The following is a 17,500-nucleotide window of genomic DNA, read 5'->3' as shown; positions in this document are numbered from 1 at the left end:
CGAGAACCTGGAGAACGGTAATGACAGCCTTCCTCGTCTGTGACTCTCCGGCCCTCCTCTTTCCTCCTGTCTGTGATCTCTGCATGAATCCAGTCAGATCTGCTCTCATTCGTCTCAGTGCCGCGAGGAGCACACGTGCCTCCGCTGGGACTTTCACGGCATCTCATCCATGTTCCCGACAGCACGGCAGCGGTCGCTCGTCGTGTGACTTCGCCTGAGATTTCACTTCAGTCCATTTCCATATCGAGAGCCGCCGCTTTCTTTGCGCTTGCTGAATTTGTGTTGAACCAAACGAGTGAGGACGTTCGGTCCTGAATCAATATTATTCACCGTTACAGCTTGAAATCTGCTCACGTAAATGTTCATTTGCTTTGGTTTAGACCAGCTGAATAATTCTAGTCCTAACAGGCTCATGTGAATGTGAAGAGTTGACCGTGTCATTCTTTTTCTTTGCGAGACGTTGCTGTTTGTGTGTGTATATTTTTCTAGTAAAAATGATATAATGTTGCACAATATCTTTAGATGTGCCTAAAAATCATTTGTGATATGCAAACATATGAGACTAAAGTAGATATATTTACAGTACGAAACGAAACAATCAAGACAAAATACACTATCTGAGCTGCGATGGCATAAAAATGTCTTTAGTGTCTGAATATATAGATCGAATCTCATGAAAACATGTCCAGGACGCATTTCGCCCACAAAAACTATATATTTTTTTTTCTTCTTAACTTTTATATCTGTTAAACACATTTTCCCCTCAGATTTAGCTGTTAATGTACATGTAAATGCAAACTCTTATTACAGTAATGCATGTTTTTGCATAATTTGTGTTATTTTAAATGGTGCTTGTCATTATCATATGCATCTGAGATACTAATTTTAATATTATTTTACATACAAATTTAATTTAAGAAAATATTTTTTAATTAATTAATTCATTCATTTTAATTTTAAAACTTTAATTTATATAAAATTAATCCTAACAATGCAAATAATTAATGGTCCTATTTAAGCAATATATAATTATTATTTTTGGACGATATATGACCCTGAAATGTATTAATAATACTGATTTTTATAATCTTTATACATTTGAAAATATCATGAATTTAATTAAAATGCACGATTATTTGCTCTGTAATATTATTAATTTATTTCTTGTATTAAAAATAATTCATTCTACAATTATTTTTGCATTACAGTAATTTAGAGATTTTTTTTTCGGATAGCTTGAAGGACCGTTTCGGACTGTGTTTAATTCCCGACATCTCACAATGTAAGAAGCTCATAACAGTCTTAAAATGATTTCTTTAACCCAAATTCTGATTTTGAGGTCGCATACGACCCGGAAATGTTCTCGGCAGGTTTTGTGAGATTCATCTAAAATGTCTTACATGTTGAACTGTGGCTAAAAAACACCTACAGAGTCTGTGTACATGGATCGGAGCTCATTGTCATTTCAGAAGATATGGAATAAAACGCTCTGATCTACTCATCTGAACCGCCTGCTTATTCCTGTCTGCTCCTGTCCATTTCCATCCAGAACCTTCTGCTCTCTCGTAAACTATATATTTCATCACTTTGCATAACATGCCAGTTTCTCTTTGCATGCAGAACGTGTCGAGTAAATACACTACAGTTCCAATGGTTTGGGTCAGATACTTTTTTTTTTAATTAAGTCACAGTGTAGACATTTATAACGTTACAAAAGATTTCTGTTTTAAAAAAATGCTGTTCTTTTGAATGCTCTGTTTATCCTGAAAAAGACGAATATTAAGCAGCACAGCTTAGCACAGTGTAGGCTACATTTATTAGATCAAATTTATTCCTGTGATTCAAAGCTGAACTTTACTCTAGTCTTACGTGTCACATGATCCTTCAGAAATCATTCTAATATCCTGATTTGCTGCTCAAGAAATATTTCTGATTATTAGCATTGAAAGCATCTGTGCTGCTAAAAATTTTTGTATAAACCCAACTAAGAGTTTACTTGCAAAAAGAGAACATAACATGATTTTTGAAAAAAAATTGAAAAAGTTATCTCTTTTTTGCAAGTAAACGCTTAGTCGGGTTTTCACAAAAATTTATTAGGTAAAAAAAAAATATATATATATAAAATTATTGTTATCATTATTTTTTATCATTATTTTTTATATATATATATATTTTTAAAAAATTAATATTTATATAGAATTATTAATTAGTTTTATTATATAAAATATATATATATATATATATATATATATATATATATATATATATATATATATTTTTTTTTTTTTTTTTTTAAGGTAAAAAATACTGGTAACACAGTAAAACATCAAAATTTTATTCATGCTTCTTTGCTTAATAAAATGTTCAAAATGTATTATGCTGTTAATTATATATGTATATACACACAGTCAAATGACCATTATGAAATAAATCGAAAAATAAGAACATATATACACACATACACACACACACAATTTATTCTATTTATTTTTTTTTTTTAATCTACACCAAACTTTTGAATGGTAGTGTATAGTTTAAATTATAAATATAAATATTTCCTGCCGTTTCGTTCCAAACTCGTCTCTCATATTTTTCCAGTGTGTTGCTGTAAAAATGTTGAATCACGTCTTCTTTACATGAATCTTCTTGTAGGCAAAGGCAAAAAGACGTCTCATTTAAGCAGGTCCTCCTCAGGCTTTGAGTCCAGCCATCTCTCCTCCCCTGAGTTTCCCATCCCACCCCTCTGCCATTCCAGCAGGTTAACCCCACGAACCCGACAGGACGGTCCGCTTCCACTGCAGATCGACTCCATCGAGAGCCTTCACCTGAGGAGAAACCACGGCCTGCTCCGAGGAAGGTTCCTGAGTCGCAGTTGCGGTGCGCTGGACCGGCCGTCCACTCAAACCGAGCTCAGGAAACTTTACTTCTCAGTAGAGGAACTTCATCTGCAGGCTCCTGAGAGAAAGCAGCCCTGCAGCTCAGAAATGGAGTCCAACGGTAATGAGGAAAATCCAAGTGAGGGCCAGGAGGATCTTCTCACGCCTGAAGAGATCGGAAACGGAGCTCAGCCGTCCTCCGGTGTTTCGGTGGTGGAGTACGATGAGGTGCCTGCGGATGATCTCCCTGCAAACACACAGCGCTTGAAACCACCAGTTCCTCCTAAACCTCTTCCACCTCCGTCATTGAAAGGGTCTGAAGCCGGCTTCGGGAGGAAGGAGTCAAACTCCTGTCCGGATGTTCCCAGGATCTCCAAGTCGCTCGTTTACAGACCTGCAAAGAAAGTTCGCTCGGGGAAGACACCCTACCTGGAGACTTTAGTGGAGGAGAAGTTGTGCTCTGAGGGCATCGACCTCACAGAAGAGCCATATTCTGACAAGGTATTTATGCCTTTTTATACTTCTGTTAGTTAATGATGTATATTAAAGATATATTGTCGTTTGGTTAAAATGTGGCCATGATTAGAAAAGGATAAATGGTCTTAAAAATGATCAGACTTGTGATATTAACAGTAAAAAATGACCACCACATGAATGGGAAAAAATTCGAAAAGCCTGTAAACCATCTGCGAAAAAGTGGAATTGTTTTGTATTTTGTATTATGAAATGTTTTTCTGTAAAATACATATTTTATATTGTCTAGTACCATGGAACACCCTCAAAATATTAAAAATATTTAGTATATATAGTCGGAATATTGGAACTGCCATCTCAAAATATTAAAAATATAAATTGTTTATATCAATTCAGCCCTAATTAATGTGATGTGAAATGTGAAAAAAAGTAGTACAATATTTATTTGAAAAACTGAAAAGAAATGAATAAAATGAAAATTAAAAAGAGCAATTTGAGCAACCCTTATATTATAAATTATTCTCAAAATATATTTCTAAAAGTATTTATAATTAAACCCTTTTAAATGGTAATAACTACAAATAATATTAATAATAATAATTTTATTTATTATTTTGAAAAAAAAAAAAATATATATATATATATATATATATATATATATATATATATATATATATATATATATATATATATATATATTATAAATATATATATATATATATTATATATAATATATATTAGTATATATATATATAGTTCTATTATTATTTTTTATTATCATTGTCTACCCTGACCCTGTTGGCTTCACCCAAGGCTTTAGTTTTGCATGGACAAAGAAATGTAGTTAGTTTAATCTAGTTAATATTCTTCATTCCTGTTTTTTTTAGCACGGCCGATACGGAGTGCCGTTTTCTCTGGTCCAGAGATATTCTGAAGATCTGGACAAGCCTTTGGGAGACATTGCCGTTGTGATGGATCAGACGAGAGTCCGTCAGCTTCTCAAGCAGCATCGTATAGCAGTGAGTCTGTCTGCTGAGGACCTACAGCATGACGGGTGTTCTGGACACAAGTGTCTGACTTTGACTTTCTTTCGTATCTCACAGATCCCACTGAGAAGTTTGTCAGAGATATGCGTGATTCCTTGAGAGCGTCGTGACGGATTTCAGCTTTGGAGAGCAGCAGATGACGGAAAGCACATAACAAGTCCAGCTTAAAAACACTGAATCTGAACGGACGAGGGCTGGAACGATAACGGAATTGTATTTGCTCTTGATTCGGCTGAATGTTTTTTTTCCAGCTAGAATTTGTCCTTGCCTGACTTAGTCTGTACTTTTAGGCTTTAGGCAGCAGTAGAAACGAAATAGTGTGAGTTTCATATGTTTCGAATGAAGTTTGAATCAGCTTTTGATTTCAGTCTGTAATGGTCTAAATGCGGAAGTCCCGACTCTTTTGAGTTTGTGCGAACCATAAATGTTGCCTTTAAACATAGTGACTCTGCGTGGAAACCTACATTTGCTGTAATATGTTTTGAATATATTGGATAGACCAGTATCATCTTTTTGTGTGTTTGATTGTTTTTTTAAAAAAGCACTTTTTTTTTGTTATTATTTTGATTATTTTATATATATATATATATATATATATATATATATATATATATATATATATATATATAAAATAATCAAAATATTTATATATATATATATATATAAATCTGCCTGAAGGACTAGAGACTAAAAGGCATGTTTTCTTTATGCCGCATTGTCTTATAATTTCAGTAACGTTCAAATCAAGTTCAAAGCATATTTATTTTCTGCTTTAACATAGGATTTGTTTTTTCTTGTAACATTTATCATACCTGTTTTAATCTATAACATTCTGTTCTGAGATAAAGAAGGGTTCTGTTATTTCATGGACTAATTGCAAGCTGGTGTGAATGAACTGTGAAATGCTGTGAATGGATTTTCAAAGACAAATGCGTTTTAATAACTAATAAAGTCAAAAAGGTCTAATTTGTTTATTTCCTTATAACGCCATATAGGTATATTCCATTTGACTACATATATTGCTAAGAATTAGCATATAATTTGTAAAGTAGGCCTAATATAGTCGGCTGTGTTCATATTATAGTGTATTGTAGTATCTATCATATTTCAGAATCTGAAAAGTAAAGTTTGTCAATGTGCGAGATTCCAACGATTCAAAGTGCAAAAAAAAAAAATACTTGCGATACGACTATGTAGGTTTATGATTACGATAATTCATTACAGTTTGCAAGATATTAAACAACACAGCTTTGTAGGGCCCGCCTAAATAACTTGTAATAAATGATACCGGAAGTAGTGCACATTCAAGCTACAAAATGGCCGCGGTCCTCGTAAACGCTTTAGAGGGAAAGTGAAATGTTAGCAACGATTAACATTCATTATAGGATTTTGGACGTTTATATTGAAACGTGAATTTATCTCATAATTTAGTTTTTTTTGCCGCACTATGACGTCACTCTGTACTCCAAGATAAACTTTTTAGAGGGGGTTAGTCAGAATACTGAGATTAAATGTCGTAATTAGCCTATATTTTTGTTCGTTGGCAGAAACGGGCTTCCATATGAATATAAGCCCCAAAAAAAGAAAAAGAGAGCGAGACACCCAAACCCCACGCAAGCAGGTTTAACGCCGCTTTGGAGACACGCGGAGAAGGCGCTGCCCCGCCCCCCGGAGGCCAGCGTGACACCGGTAGCGTGTTAATACGGCTCAGATGGATTCGCATCCTCTCTCTGTGGTCCAGTCATGAGAACATGACGCCTTTCAGGACCCCCCCGTCTCATAAGCGCTCGAGCGGCTACATGCGCGTGAGGAGCCGCAGGGGGAACTGGCTCGCGGTGGTTCTGCTCCGAGTCTCGCGCCGGGATTTATTCTTCTGTCTGAGCGCGCTCCTCATCTTCTGCCTGGGCTCGGTGTTATATCAGTTAAACGGAGGGGCGCCCAAAATCCTGCTGGACGTGGGATATTATCTCGGTAAGACCTCAAACATAACGTATGCAGGAGTCAGAATTACCTGTAATGTATATGTCACTTATCCTGGGTTTATTAGTTTAGTTTATTAATCTATTTAGAATTTTCAGCTTTTTCAATAAAATCACTAAAAACGCAAACGTTTATATAATTGGATTTTTATATATATAAATATATTTATAAAAAATATATATATATATATATATATATATATATATATATATATATATATATATATATATTTTTTTTTTTTACTTTAATAGGTTCTTTAAAAATAGTGTTGTATAGTATTAAACAGATCATTTGTTTCAATGTGAACAGAAGCTTCCTGGTATGTCTCACTAATTGAATGCACCTTAATGAGTCGTTAAAGTTATAAAGTGTTAGCAAAGTTGTGTTCTCGGGTCAGAGGCATCAGTCAAGGTTCATAAAGAGTGGACTGTCAAAGTTTCCTCCCTCCACTACGCGTCCATACGGCAGCAGTGTTGTTCTTGGCTTTCAGAGCAGCTCACGAGACCCACCGGCGAATTCCACACGAGTCCACGTAAACTCGTCACATGAGGCCTTTCGTTGTCCCACAATGACAGCAGTCACCAAAACCGATGGAGGAGTGGAAGAACCTGCGGATTCGACAAAGCATTAGATCTTAAAATACCAGTCTTACATTTCATTACCCAAGCTATAAAGTCAACAAATGATATGCAGCTTAATCTAAATGCATGAGTTTACTGTTGATGGATGGAGCATTTGGCATTCTTATAAGGATTCTATCACACAGAAATGTCTGCTCGTAAAATGTAATATGCACAGTACGATGGCAGGTGCCTTTCTATTTATTTGTTTTATTGAACTTTTTAGGGAGACTTGCTGCTGGCCACGGATCTCTAGCACCCAGAGTAAGAGCACTGCATGTGATATCCCGCACTCAACTCATGCATGCATGTTTGTGCCTTTATCATGTAAGATCACGCTTTGTAGCGAGAGTTTTCTCTGTGGCAGGTTCTACCGTTCCCGAGCCGGGTTGTTTATAACAGGGTGGGGAAGTGTGGCAGTCGTACTATAGTTCTGCTGCTGCGCATGCTAGCCGACAGACATGAGTTCACCCTCATCTCCTCTGACATACACAACAAGACCAGGCTCACCAAACGGGAACAGGTAATCAAAAATGTTCACGGGCAGCTAATAATGTAAAAGCGTCACATCGGTACCTGTTGGTCTATATGCTGCATGAACCATCAACCCCTACTGAACCGTCACTAGTAATTAATGTTAACTCTTCTTCTCTCATTCCTGTTCAGGAAAATCTGATTAGAAACATCAGCACGACTCCTCAGCCATTTCTTTATACCCGACACGTGCATTTTCTCAATTTTAGCAGGTGAGTTGATGCATTATTTATTGCATTCAAAATAAACCCAGAGCTCTAAATGACTATAACAATCACTCACGGCAATGTTTGTTCATAACTTTGAGAAACCAGCCAGAGTTCTAAGAATATTTCCTGTTAGGTTGTATTGAGCAAAAACAATGGGAATATATTAGAGTCAATGGTGTTCATTGGCAAACTAACCCTGCTGTTTGTCACCAAAGACAGTGAAGGTGTAAAATGAGGTGCGTTCTAACACAGGTTCAGAACGGATGAGCCCGTGCACATCAACGTCATCCGAGATCCCATCAACCGGTTCCTGTCCAATTATTTCTTCCGCCGCTTCGGAGACTGGAGGGGTGAAGAGAATCACGTGGTCCGGACGCCTGGGATGAAAGACGACGAGAGATACTTGGTAAGAGCTTTAAAACGAACGTGTTTCTGAAGAAAGCGGCGGTTCAGGCGAGGGTAGAGACGGTAATGAGGGGAGAGTGAATGAAATGAAGTGTGTACTGTGCCATTCACATGAATGCCTCCTTCACTGCTCAGCGGGCAGCGTTTATTAGCACGGTTTACCCGCTCTATATTTAGCGCGAGACTTTTCCTGTCAGTCATTAGCGTGACGTGTGGTAGTGCTTTAGCGCGATGGCGTCTGAGGGAAACGCTACAGTTTCTACTGAGATACCGATGCAACGAATTCAAAAAGCCGTCCAATATGGAATTGGCGATCGCTAAAAACAATCGTTCTTTAAATCTGGCAAATGTCGCGGTTTATCTATGGTTGTGAAGTCATCCGAATCTCTTTTTCGCCTTTCCCTGTTTATCTAGTTGTTGTTTTTGCATTGTCTTGTGTGGCTTTAAGGTCAAAATCTAATTTTAAAAAAGATGCCGATGCAATTCTATAAGTTCTACACAATGCACAAGGGTATGCATGTTTTCTTGTTAAATACCAATTTCTGTTCACTTTGCCTGGAATGCTGTGGTTTTGTTTGCTCAGCAGCAGGAAATAGCCAGGCGTGGGTAGTTGGTCGGAGACTGATATGAATGACCCCACAGTCACAGCGTTTGTGTGTTCAGACCCCTCGTGGATGAATATATAAACACAGCACTGTTCTCAGAGCTCCAGTCCACTTCAACAGCTATATCGGTTTGACAGCACTAGCAGATCTGACAAATGCTACTTTTGGCACTGTGACGCATTGCTTTTTTTCATAAAAACATCCGTTAAATGCATAAATGTAAATGTTTCCAAATATGTTCTTCTTGACCAAAGGACATCAACACGTGCATCTTGGAAAGTTACCCAGAATGCTCGAACCCCCGGCTCTTCTACATTATCCCGTATTTCTGTGGGCAGCATCCTCAGTGCAGGTGACCTTTATGTTACTTGTGTGATTTGTATTGAATCTACGCTTCAAAGCAGTGATTCAAAACGAGAGTTTTTTTTAAAGGTTTCAAAGCTTCATTTGAGAGCTTCCGTAACTATCAGTAGATGCCCAGGAGTGAATGCCACTGGAACTGAGTTATATATGATGCGATCATCTGTCATGAACTAGAGAGCCAGGTTTGTGGGCTCTGGAGACGGCCAAGAGGAACGTTCTGGATCATTACCTGCTGGTAGGAGTGCTGGAGGAACTTGAAGATGTGCTGCTTCTGCTGGAGAGACTCCTTCCGCACTTCTTCTCTGACGTCTTGAACATCTACAAAAGTCCAGGTGAGAAACATATAAAAAATACATTTAAAATAAACGTTAATATAATTTTTGAGGTCCGATTACAAAAATACAGAATTTATTTAAATGTATAATTTTATTTAAATATTTTTTTAGATTAAATTACTGTACTATATATATATATATATATATATATATATATATATATATATATATATATATTTTTTTTTTTTTTTTTTTTAAATCACTTAAAACTACAGAATTAAATATAATTATCTAAATTTATAATTAATATATTCAATATTAAGCTTAATTCACATTTATTTTTAGACTTTTTAGTCATTAAATTTGAGTCTACGTTGGTGTTGATTCAGAATACAGGAAGCTGGGGAACATGACGGGCACCGTCCGTAAACAGGCTCCTAATCTAGAGGCCCTGCAGGTGCTTTACGAGCGCATGGAGTACGAGTACAAATTCTACGACTTCGTCAAAGCTCAGTTCCACCTCACCAAGAGAAAGATCGGCCTGAGATCCGGCCCAAAACCCTCCAGACGTTATTCCAGCGTGCTTCAGGCGACAGACCTCCAGGAGGATCTGGAGGAAGAGGAAGCAGAAGATTTGCTCGACTGGAACGAACACCGCTGAGAGATGCTCTGAGACCATCTGAGATACAGATGCAGTCTACAAGAGTCTGAAATAACTGATCATTCAGGTCCCACAGAACCAGAAAACTGGACAAAGCTTGAAAATCAGGATCTTATTTTTATCTGTAAAAGAAAAACATGATTGCACTGAATGTTAACAACATTCTTGGACTCTAGAATATTTAATGTTTTAATACCTTGATCTTGTGTGTGTGTGTGTGTGTGTGTGTGTGTGTGTGTGTAAGAGCCCTGTATCATTTTTAGTGAAATACTAGTTTCTGATTGTGTTTTAGTGTCACACCTCATACATTATGTGTCTCCCCCTCTGAATCAGATAACTGCTTGTTCAATTCTCAGCTCATTTTTTTTTTTACATGTATGAATAACTGTAGAGACTATTTTGTGTATAATCTTGTTTTTTGTAGCTATATGAGTTTTACTACATCTATAGAAAACACACAATTACAGATAACATTTTTCCCATTCGTTTGCAGATAAGTTATATGGTTACCGAATACTCATTTTTTGTCATTAAAATGTGCGTGTAGAAATGTGTATGTGATGGAAAGATTTGATTGACATTTTTTAACTTTGCATCAGCAAGTTAGGGCTTTTTTTAAACGAAGGTCTGGGTAATTAATGTGTAATTGTGAGGGAATTTGTGTCATTCTTATTAGACAATCGCATTGCAACTGTGATACCTGATATCCATTATCACTAAAAAAATGTGTTTTGACAGCAATAACACGGTAGCAGAGACTCTTGTCAAAATATTTAATGTTACACCGACAATTATACTATATTATATACAATTATACAGTCATTCATTAGTTGAGGGCAACAGAACTGCATAAATTTAATACTATTTTCAAACTTCCAGCATAATATTATTTTTTTATATTAATTTTTAACAAATTCAAAAGACTGGCATATGAAAGCGAATGCCTTGCAACAACAAACAACTGAAATTTGATCTCAAAATGTTCTCTAAACAATAAATTCTACCTCATTTAAAAACAGTAAGTTAGTAATATCAAAGTGCCATTTCTCCTCAGTAGTGCATGCCAAAATATCAGTTTAAAGCGGCCTCGCTATAAGACTAGAGCGGAGTCACAGCCTGGCTTGAGGAGGATTTTCAAACAGAGCCTGTCTCAGCAGATCGAGTGCGTCCAGCGCCGTTCCCCAGCTCAGAGTAACGCCACAGCTGCCGTGACCGTAGTTGTGCACCAGAGGCACCCGGCGGCCCCGCGTGCAGATATTCCCGCTCCACCCGCGGGTTCGCCCGGCCGGGCCGCAGACCCACCCACTCGCCCATCACCTGAGCCGCTCGCAGAGACGGTTCCAGCCGACAGCAGCGCTCCAGGATGCCCGCGCTGTCCTCCTCATCCGCCTCCAGCCTCCAGTCACCCGCCTGCCGCGTGCCTCCGATGCTGACGTACCTGACGCCTGGGTAGATGTAGGTATTGCCATCTCCGTCTCGGGTGAAGTTCTTCAGCCACGGAGCGCTGACCTTCAGCATTTGTCCTCGTACCGGATAGACCTCTTCATCTTTTACCAAAAAACGAGAGCCGAGGCCTGAGCAGTTGATGATGGCGTCGTAATCCAGGGCCAGTTTATGAAGATCAGTCACCTTTTCATGTATGATCTGACCTCCAGCCGCTCTTAATCTAGTGGAGAATATAAAAAACATAATGCTGGTTTATTACTATTCCCTGCGGGTTTCTTATTTGTTTGTAGACGCACAGCTAGTCAAAAAATTGGAATAATAAAGCTTCCTGTGCTCGTTTATATAACCACAGTAAAAAGTAATATCACAATTATTACAATTTTAAATAGCTCGTTATATTTCAATATATCTTAAAATGTCATTTATAAATGTGCAAAAACATTTTTACATTTGTGCAAAAAAAAAAAAAAAAAAAACATTAAAAAAACATCAAAAGTATAAGATTAGAAATAAAATGCATTAAAATGATGCATGACAATGAGGAATGGAGTAATGACCATGCTTTGTCGTCACATAAAAAAATTACAATTTAAATATATTATAATAATATTTTTAATTAAATAATCTTTGGTGAGCAGAAGAGGCTTTCTTTAAAAAATAAAAATCAAATAAAAATTTACTATAATAAACTAGTATACAGTTTATAAGAATAAATAAATAACTATAAATAAATAAATATTACAGCAGTACCTTTTTTCTAGCCATGGCAGGTAGCTCAGACATTCACACTTTAATGTGGTGAACGCCTGACCGAACTTATGATTCGGGAAACGCTTCATTTCAAGATCCGTCATGTATCTGAATCCGAACACAAAATCTGACCAGAAGGGCTTTTTGTCGCTCGGTATCTCCTTAAAGACGTGGTACCTAAAATGCAAAAAAAAAAAGCGGAGCTTATTTAAAACGTCCAACTCTTCACTATCTCTTCTTGCTCTTTTTGTCATCGGGGTTTTACCGGAGCTCAAATACACGCCGGCGTCTGAGGCTCGAGGAGAATCTGCAACGGCCAGAAGATGATCAAACGACTCCTTGAACCAGCGCCGCTGCCGCTCGAGAGGGATGTCTGGCAAGAGAGGACTGAAACGGTCAGAAATGAGCGAGCCCAAACGCAAAATGCAACAGCGGACGCCGTCGGCTCACCAGGAAACTCTTTGGCCAGGAGGATTCCGGCGGCTCCATCGCCGGTGGTGTCCGGTGAGAACTTCTCAGCGATAACGGTCACACAGCAATGTGGAAGCTTCTCGGCGACACACACAGCGGCGGATAAACCCACCACACCTGCTCCGACCACCGCCACCTTCACGCGCTTCATCCCTCAGATCAGACCAGTTTAAAACATCTAATAAAACCTCCTCTTCAGATGTTGCATCATTAAACCAATGTTCTATTCCGGATCCGAGAGTGCACTCTGCATTATGCGTGTCACTATGCGTTTTTATTTATTAAGGAAAATCACTGAAACGGGAAACGAAAGGCTGGTGCTATGACCAGACTTTATCATGCATTCAAGACGATCGTAATATGAGGATCTGTGCCAATAAAGTCAATAAACTACAGACCGTCCTGCTTACTCAGCTGGCAGAGAACCTTCCCAGAACATTCTGGCAAGGTTCTCTCAAAGTTATTACGTTAATGTTAATATGATATTAACTGTAAATCGTAGCTTTTATTAAATAGCTACCGATTTTGACTCGATCTGCCCGGGTTTGAATCAGCCGCATCAGAAAAACATTTGTTTTCACTAAAAATTAAGGAAATAACAACAAAAAAAGGTGAAAATAAAGCATCTGGTAGGCTTGGGGTGGGTGTAGGGAGGGCTTTATTGTCCCAATAAGCCACCAATTTAATAATTTAATAAGTTGTTACTGTGTGGTTACTGTGTAATGCACTATAATACTGGGGTGACACTATTTACAAGCAGCATAAAAGAAAATATACACTATAAAACTTTTTTTTAATAATCCCAACGTGAAATCAACTTCATCATAATATCTGCAAAGTAATAATAAAGATGCACGTTTCTCTTTTGAATGTCGTCTTTAACATTCACACACCCAGGAATACACGATTTTAAACATTTACAGAACTGGACTGGACTACGCACCCGTGCTTCTATTGAAACAAACAAGCATTAAATACATTGAGAAATCGTGCCAGTAGTGAGAATAAATGCCTATTGCCTCAATGCAGGTTATTTAGCATGAATATCTACAACATTGCGCAGATAGAGTAAGTGTAGTAAAGCCAATGTTAACGTTGTGCAAAATCAGGCTATTACCAGACACTACTGTAGTGTTAAACATGTAGTTTCAAAGCAGGTGCGCGTGTACTTTCACTCGCTTACTTACCAGCCCACAGACCTGCTGCTGCATGAACAAACACAACCAGCCCTGTGAATTATCACTCACACTCTTAACAAACATTCATCATTAATTCGTTAAGCGCTCGATTACAGAACAAACTCGATACAGGTCAACTCAAGTCACGTCTACCCACTTAAACGAGGCTGGGACCGTTTGTCCTATTTGAAGAGCCTCGTCTAAAAGCATCATGGGAAATTGAGTTTCACTCGCCTTTTGGTGAAGCGCTGCTGAAGCACAACGCTAAAGTTTTACATAATTGTAATATTGTATATGGTTTAGAAAAAATACACGAACAGTACTGTTATTACCGTTTATTTTCGAATATTGAAAATATTTTAAAGACATTAATTCGGCAGTGATACGTGACAAAAATGGGCGCCTGCCCTTAAATTCCATATAAATTTATTAACTAAATTATGTTATCCAATAACGCTGATGGTTATCGTGTAACAACATCAGCTAGAAAATAGCAATGATAATAATGATGAAGCTAATGATGAAAATAATACGAAGAAACTGTTAGATTTAATATATATAATAATCAAAATCGCCCGCCCTTTTTGGCATTCACTGCTGCCTTTCTATCTGCTTATTTCTGTGAAGCTCACTGAAATCCCGCGATACAATTCTCGCGAGATATGTCTGTCCGAAACGGTTCCTTTAAGGTAAGGTCCTGAAAGCTTAATCGTATATTATGGTCCTCAGAGAGCAGCGCAATCATTCTTTGAAGTGCGTTTCGCAGATATAATGTTGTGATTTTCGAATCCGGCGCTAGTCTTTTAGCGACGTGAACGTGTTTTAGAAGGGAAAGCGGAGCCGCTCTTTGTTGCGACGCACGGCCCTGGGCTTAAAGTATTGCGTTCATTTATTACTGTGTTCAAAGACCTTTGACACAAGATATGCGTGAAGATTCATACTTCGCGCGATTGTTGTGTGTGTGTGTGTGTGTGTGTGTGTGTGTGTGTGTGTGTGTGTGTGTGTGTGTGTGTGTGTGACCCAAAGAAATATTAGCATTGGTTCTGATACCATATTCATGCACCATATCGTATTTAGGCTACATGGTTCATGGTTGCTAGCGCCCTAAAAAAGTATCGGTCTTTTCTGATAGGTTAAATACAGGAGGAGGAGGGGAAAACAGTGTTAAATATAAATTTGTGAAAACATACTACAGGACATTTAGCATACTTTATTCATGCAATTAGCTGAACTTTAGAGAGCTTCTTGCTAACTTAAGTACATTTACACTACACTAAAATATACTTCAGTGCCATTTCTGTTGAAATCGCATCAATATATCTATAATTCCACGTATTTTTAATGATGTTTAATATCATTTATATCATTTAAAATATATTAACTTATGTGTTTTAGTATGTCAACATCAGCACACATAGTGTACTTCTTTCAAGCACTATGAAAGTTAATTAAAATGTCATTTGAACACAAAAAAAGAAGAATTGGTTGGTTATCGAACTGTTTCTGGTCCCCGCTGACTTCACTAGTATTTTGTATTATTATTATTTATTTACTTGCAAGTCATTGGGGACCATAAAAATATTTGTTTACCACAATTCTTCAAAATATCTTCTTTTATGCTAAAAGACAAAAAAAACCTCACAGGTTTAGAACAACTTATATTATAAAATATGTCTTTTTTATTATTATTATTAATTTTGGATGAACTACATATTAATGAATTAGCATTATATCGTCTGCAAAGATATTATAAGATTTGAAGTACACGGTTAAAGACACTTTCACAAGAGCGTGCATAGTTTGAAGTGCATATAGTAAACAGGCCTATCGTCTTTTATAAGTGGAGGAGAAAATATTTTCCTTTTGTTTCGATGAGTAGAAGCCACACGTGCCATGCATTTATCGTGAAAAACCACGAACAAGACTATTCGAAGTAAAAAAAACGAATATATTAAATATGGGCTTGGTGTTGATGCCCATCTAGGTTCTAAAGCAAAGTGTTATTGTAAACTGTGTCAACTTTTTCCTTGTTAGATTCAAGTTCGCTGAGAGAGCATCATGTCTGCACCATCGTCTGTTCTCGCCCTGCATTCGAAAACACACAAGGACACGATCCTGCACGAGTTCGCCAAGCTCAGAAGAAGGGAGCTGCTCTGTGACATAACCCTCATCGTAGAAGATGCGCACTTCAAGGCGCACAAGGCTCTTTTAGCAGCAAGCAGCGAGTATTTCTCCTTAATGTTCACCGCCGAAGATCAAATCAGCAAGTCGGTGTATCAACTGGATGGCATGTCTGCGAAAGCCTTCTCGGCCGTGCTCGAGTTTATCTACAGCGCAAATGTGTCCGTGGACGAGGGCAGCTTCGAGCAGCTGCTGGACATGGCGCGGATCCTGGACGTCCGAGACCTGCTCAAAGCCCACGAGGACCTTCAAAAGGACAGCTCAGCGGCCGAAAACGCCATGTCCGCCGAGGGAGACGGTGCCACGCAGACAAAGCGTAAAAGAGGGCGGCCCAAAAAGAGCATTCACACCCAGGAGTTGAGTCGGAAAGAGAATCCAGAAAGCGGTTTAACGGGAAAAACTACCCCTGAGCCCGCAGAACCCCTCTCGGATGCCCCTTCCCGGCGGGAGACGCCGACTATAACCCCCGAGAGGACAGGCCCCGTCACAGCAAGCGCAAAATAAAGCAGCCCGTCAAGCTGAAGGGGTACAGGTTAGGAGACGAGCTCTCGGAGCGCAAGGAGCCGGGGAAGAGGGGACGTAAGAGGAAGTACCCGGACACAGAGGCCCGGTGCGAGCAGTGTGGGAAGGTGTTTAAAAATCACCTGTTTCTGAAGATACATCAGCGCACTCATACAGGTACAACGTGTCTGTTACTCTATACAACCGAATAAAAAGTAAGGGTGATGACAAGGGAAATAAAATAGAAAAAAAAAGCTCTGGAAGGCGTTACACACTAAATGCAATTGTGTGAGTAGGTCATTCTGTTCACTTTTACGTATCATTGATATAGATTTAGTTTTTTTAGTTTTTATATATTGATTTCATTGTATTAATAATGTTATGTTTTCGTCATGTTTTTATTTAGTAACATGCCTATATGGATTTTTAGTTATTCATTTTTAGCTAATTTACGGTTAGTTATTACAGTACTTTAAATAACTTTAAATAAAAATAAGAAATAATGTAAAATAATGTCACTGTTTATTTTATTTCCTATAGTGATTTTTCTTTTGGTTTTAGTTGTTTTTACATTTAAAAAAAAAAAAAAAAAAAAATATATATATATATATATATATATATATATATATATATATATATATATATATATATATATATATATATATATATATATATATTTGCAATTAGATTATACTTTAAAAAATGTTCCGTCTGTACATAAATGTTAACATTTTGTCATTTTTTTTTTATTTTAGTCAAACAATTTAAATCTTACATAATAAAGTACTTTTTTTCACTAAATGTTGACTTTATTTCAAGCAGTGGACGGCTTTAACTAACCATAACACCACTGATTCTGTTCATTCTAGTTCGGCATTTCAGCAGATATTAAGATTTAAAATGCCCGTGTTGTAGATATTAATGT

At 37.5% G+C, this 17,500-nt stretch overlaps 4 protein-coding genes across 8 annotated transcripts in view; 3 read left to right on the top strand and 1 right to left on the bottom strand.

Annotated features, from left to right (window-relative positions):
- The window catches only part of sash1b (SAM and SH3 domain containing 1b), a 77,890-nt gene extending 72,937 nt beyond the window's left edge, over positions 1 to 4,953 (top strand). For all 5 annotated transcript variants that reach the window (XM_043263436.1, XM_043263435.1, XM_043263439.1 and 2 more), the window contains exons 17-20: positions 1 to 17; positions 2,653 to 3,377; positions 4,238 to 4,369; positions 4,454 to 4,953. The exon at positions 1 to 17 is cut by the window's left edge and continues 103 nt beyond it. In XM_043263436.1, coding sequence (XP_043119371.1) covers positions 1 to 17; positions 2,653 to 3,377; positions 4,238 to 4,369; positions 4,454 to 4,495 — 916 coding nt within the window. In that variant the 3' untranslated portion in view covers positions 4,496 to 4,953. The remainder of the gene's footprint in view (positions 18 to 2,652; positions 3,378 to 4,237; positions 4,370 to 4,453) is intronic.
- A 1,001-nt stretch (positions 4,954 to 5,954) lies between these two features.
- LOC122362150 (uronyl 2-sulfotransferase) lies at positions 5,955 to 10,598 on the top strand. The gene is made up of 8 exons (XM_043263459.1): positions 5,955 to 6,367; positions 7,223 to 7,260; positions 7,364 to 7,519; positions 7,663 to 7,742; positions 7,992 to 8,145; positions 9,004 to 9,101; positions 9,287 to 9,444; positions 9,777 to 10,598. The coding sequence occupies exons 1-8, from the start codon at positions 6,148 to 6,150 to the stop codon at positions 10,046 to 10,048; spliced, it is 1,176 nt and encodes a 391-aa protein (XP_043119394.1). The 5' UTR covers positions 5,955 to 6,147; the 3' UTR covers positions 10,049 to 10,598.
- A 209-nt stretch (positions 10,599 to 10,807) lies between these two features.
- On the bottom strand, positions 10,808 to 14,078 carry ddo (D-aspartate oxidase). The gene is given in 5 exon segments (XM_043263460.1): positions 10,808 to 11,299; positions 11,301 to 11,714; positions 12,245 to 12,421; positions 12,509 to 12,617; positions 12,695 to 14,078. Coding segments are annotated over 5 exon segments (1,014 nt in total). The 5' UTR covers positions 12,867 to 14,078; the 3' UTR covers positions 10,808 to 11,157.
- Positions 14,079 to 14,670: 592 nt separating this feature from the next.
- Positions 14,671 to 17,500, top strand: part of zbtb24 (zinc finger and BTB domain containing 24) — a 6,181-nt gene continuing 3,351 nt past the window's right edge. The window contains 2 exon segments of the mRNA XM_043263540.1: positions 14,671 to 16,515; positions 16,518 to 16,752. Coding sequence (XP_043119475.1) covers positions 15,952 to 16,515; positions 16,518 to 16,752 — 799 coding nt within the window. The 5' untranslated portion in view covers positions 14,671 to 15,951.

The sequence above is a fragment of the Puntigrus tetrazona genome, chromosome 17 (genome assembly GCF_018831695.1).
Source record: "Puntigrus tetrazona isolate hp1 chromosome 17, ASM1883169v1, whole genome shotgun sequence".
Classification (NCBI taxonomy): domain Eukaryota; kingdom Metazoa; phylum Chordata; class Actinopteri; order Cypriniformes; family Cyprinidae; genus Puntigrus; species Puntigrus tetrazona.
Note: the sequence above shows the minus strand (reverse complement) of the source record. Positions and strands in the feature narration are given on the sequence as shown.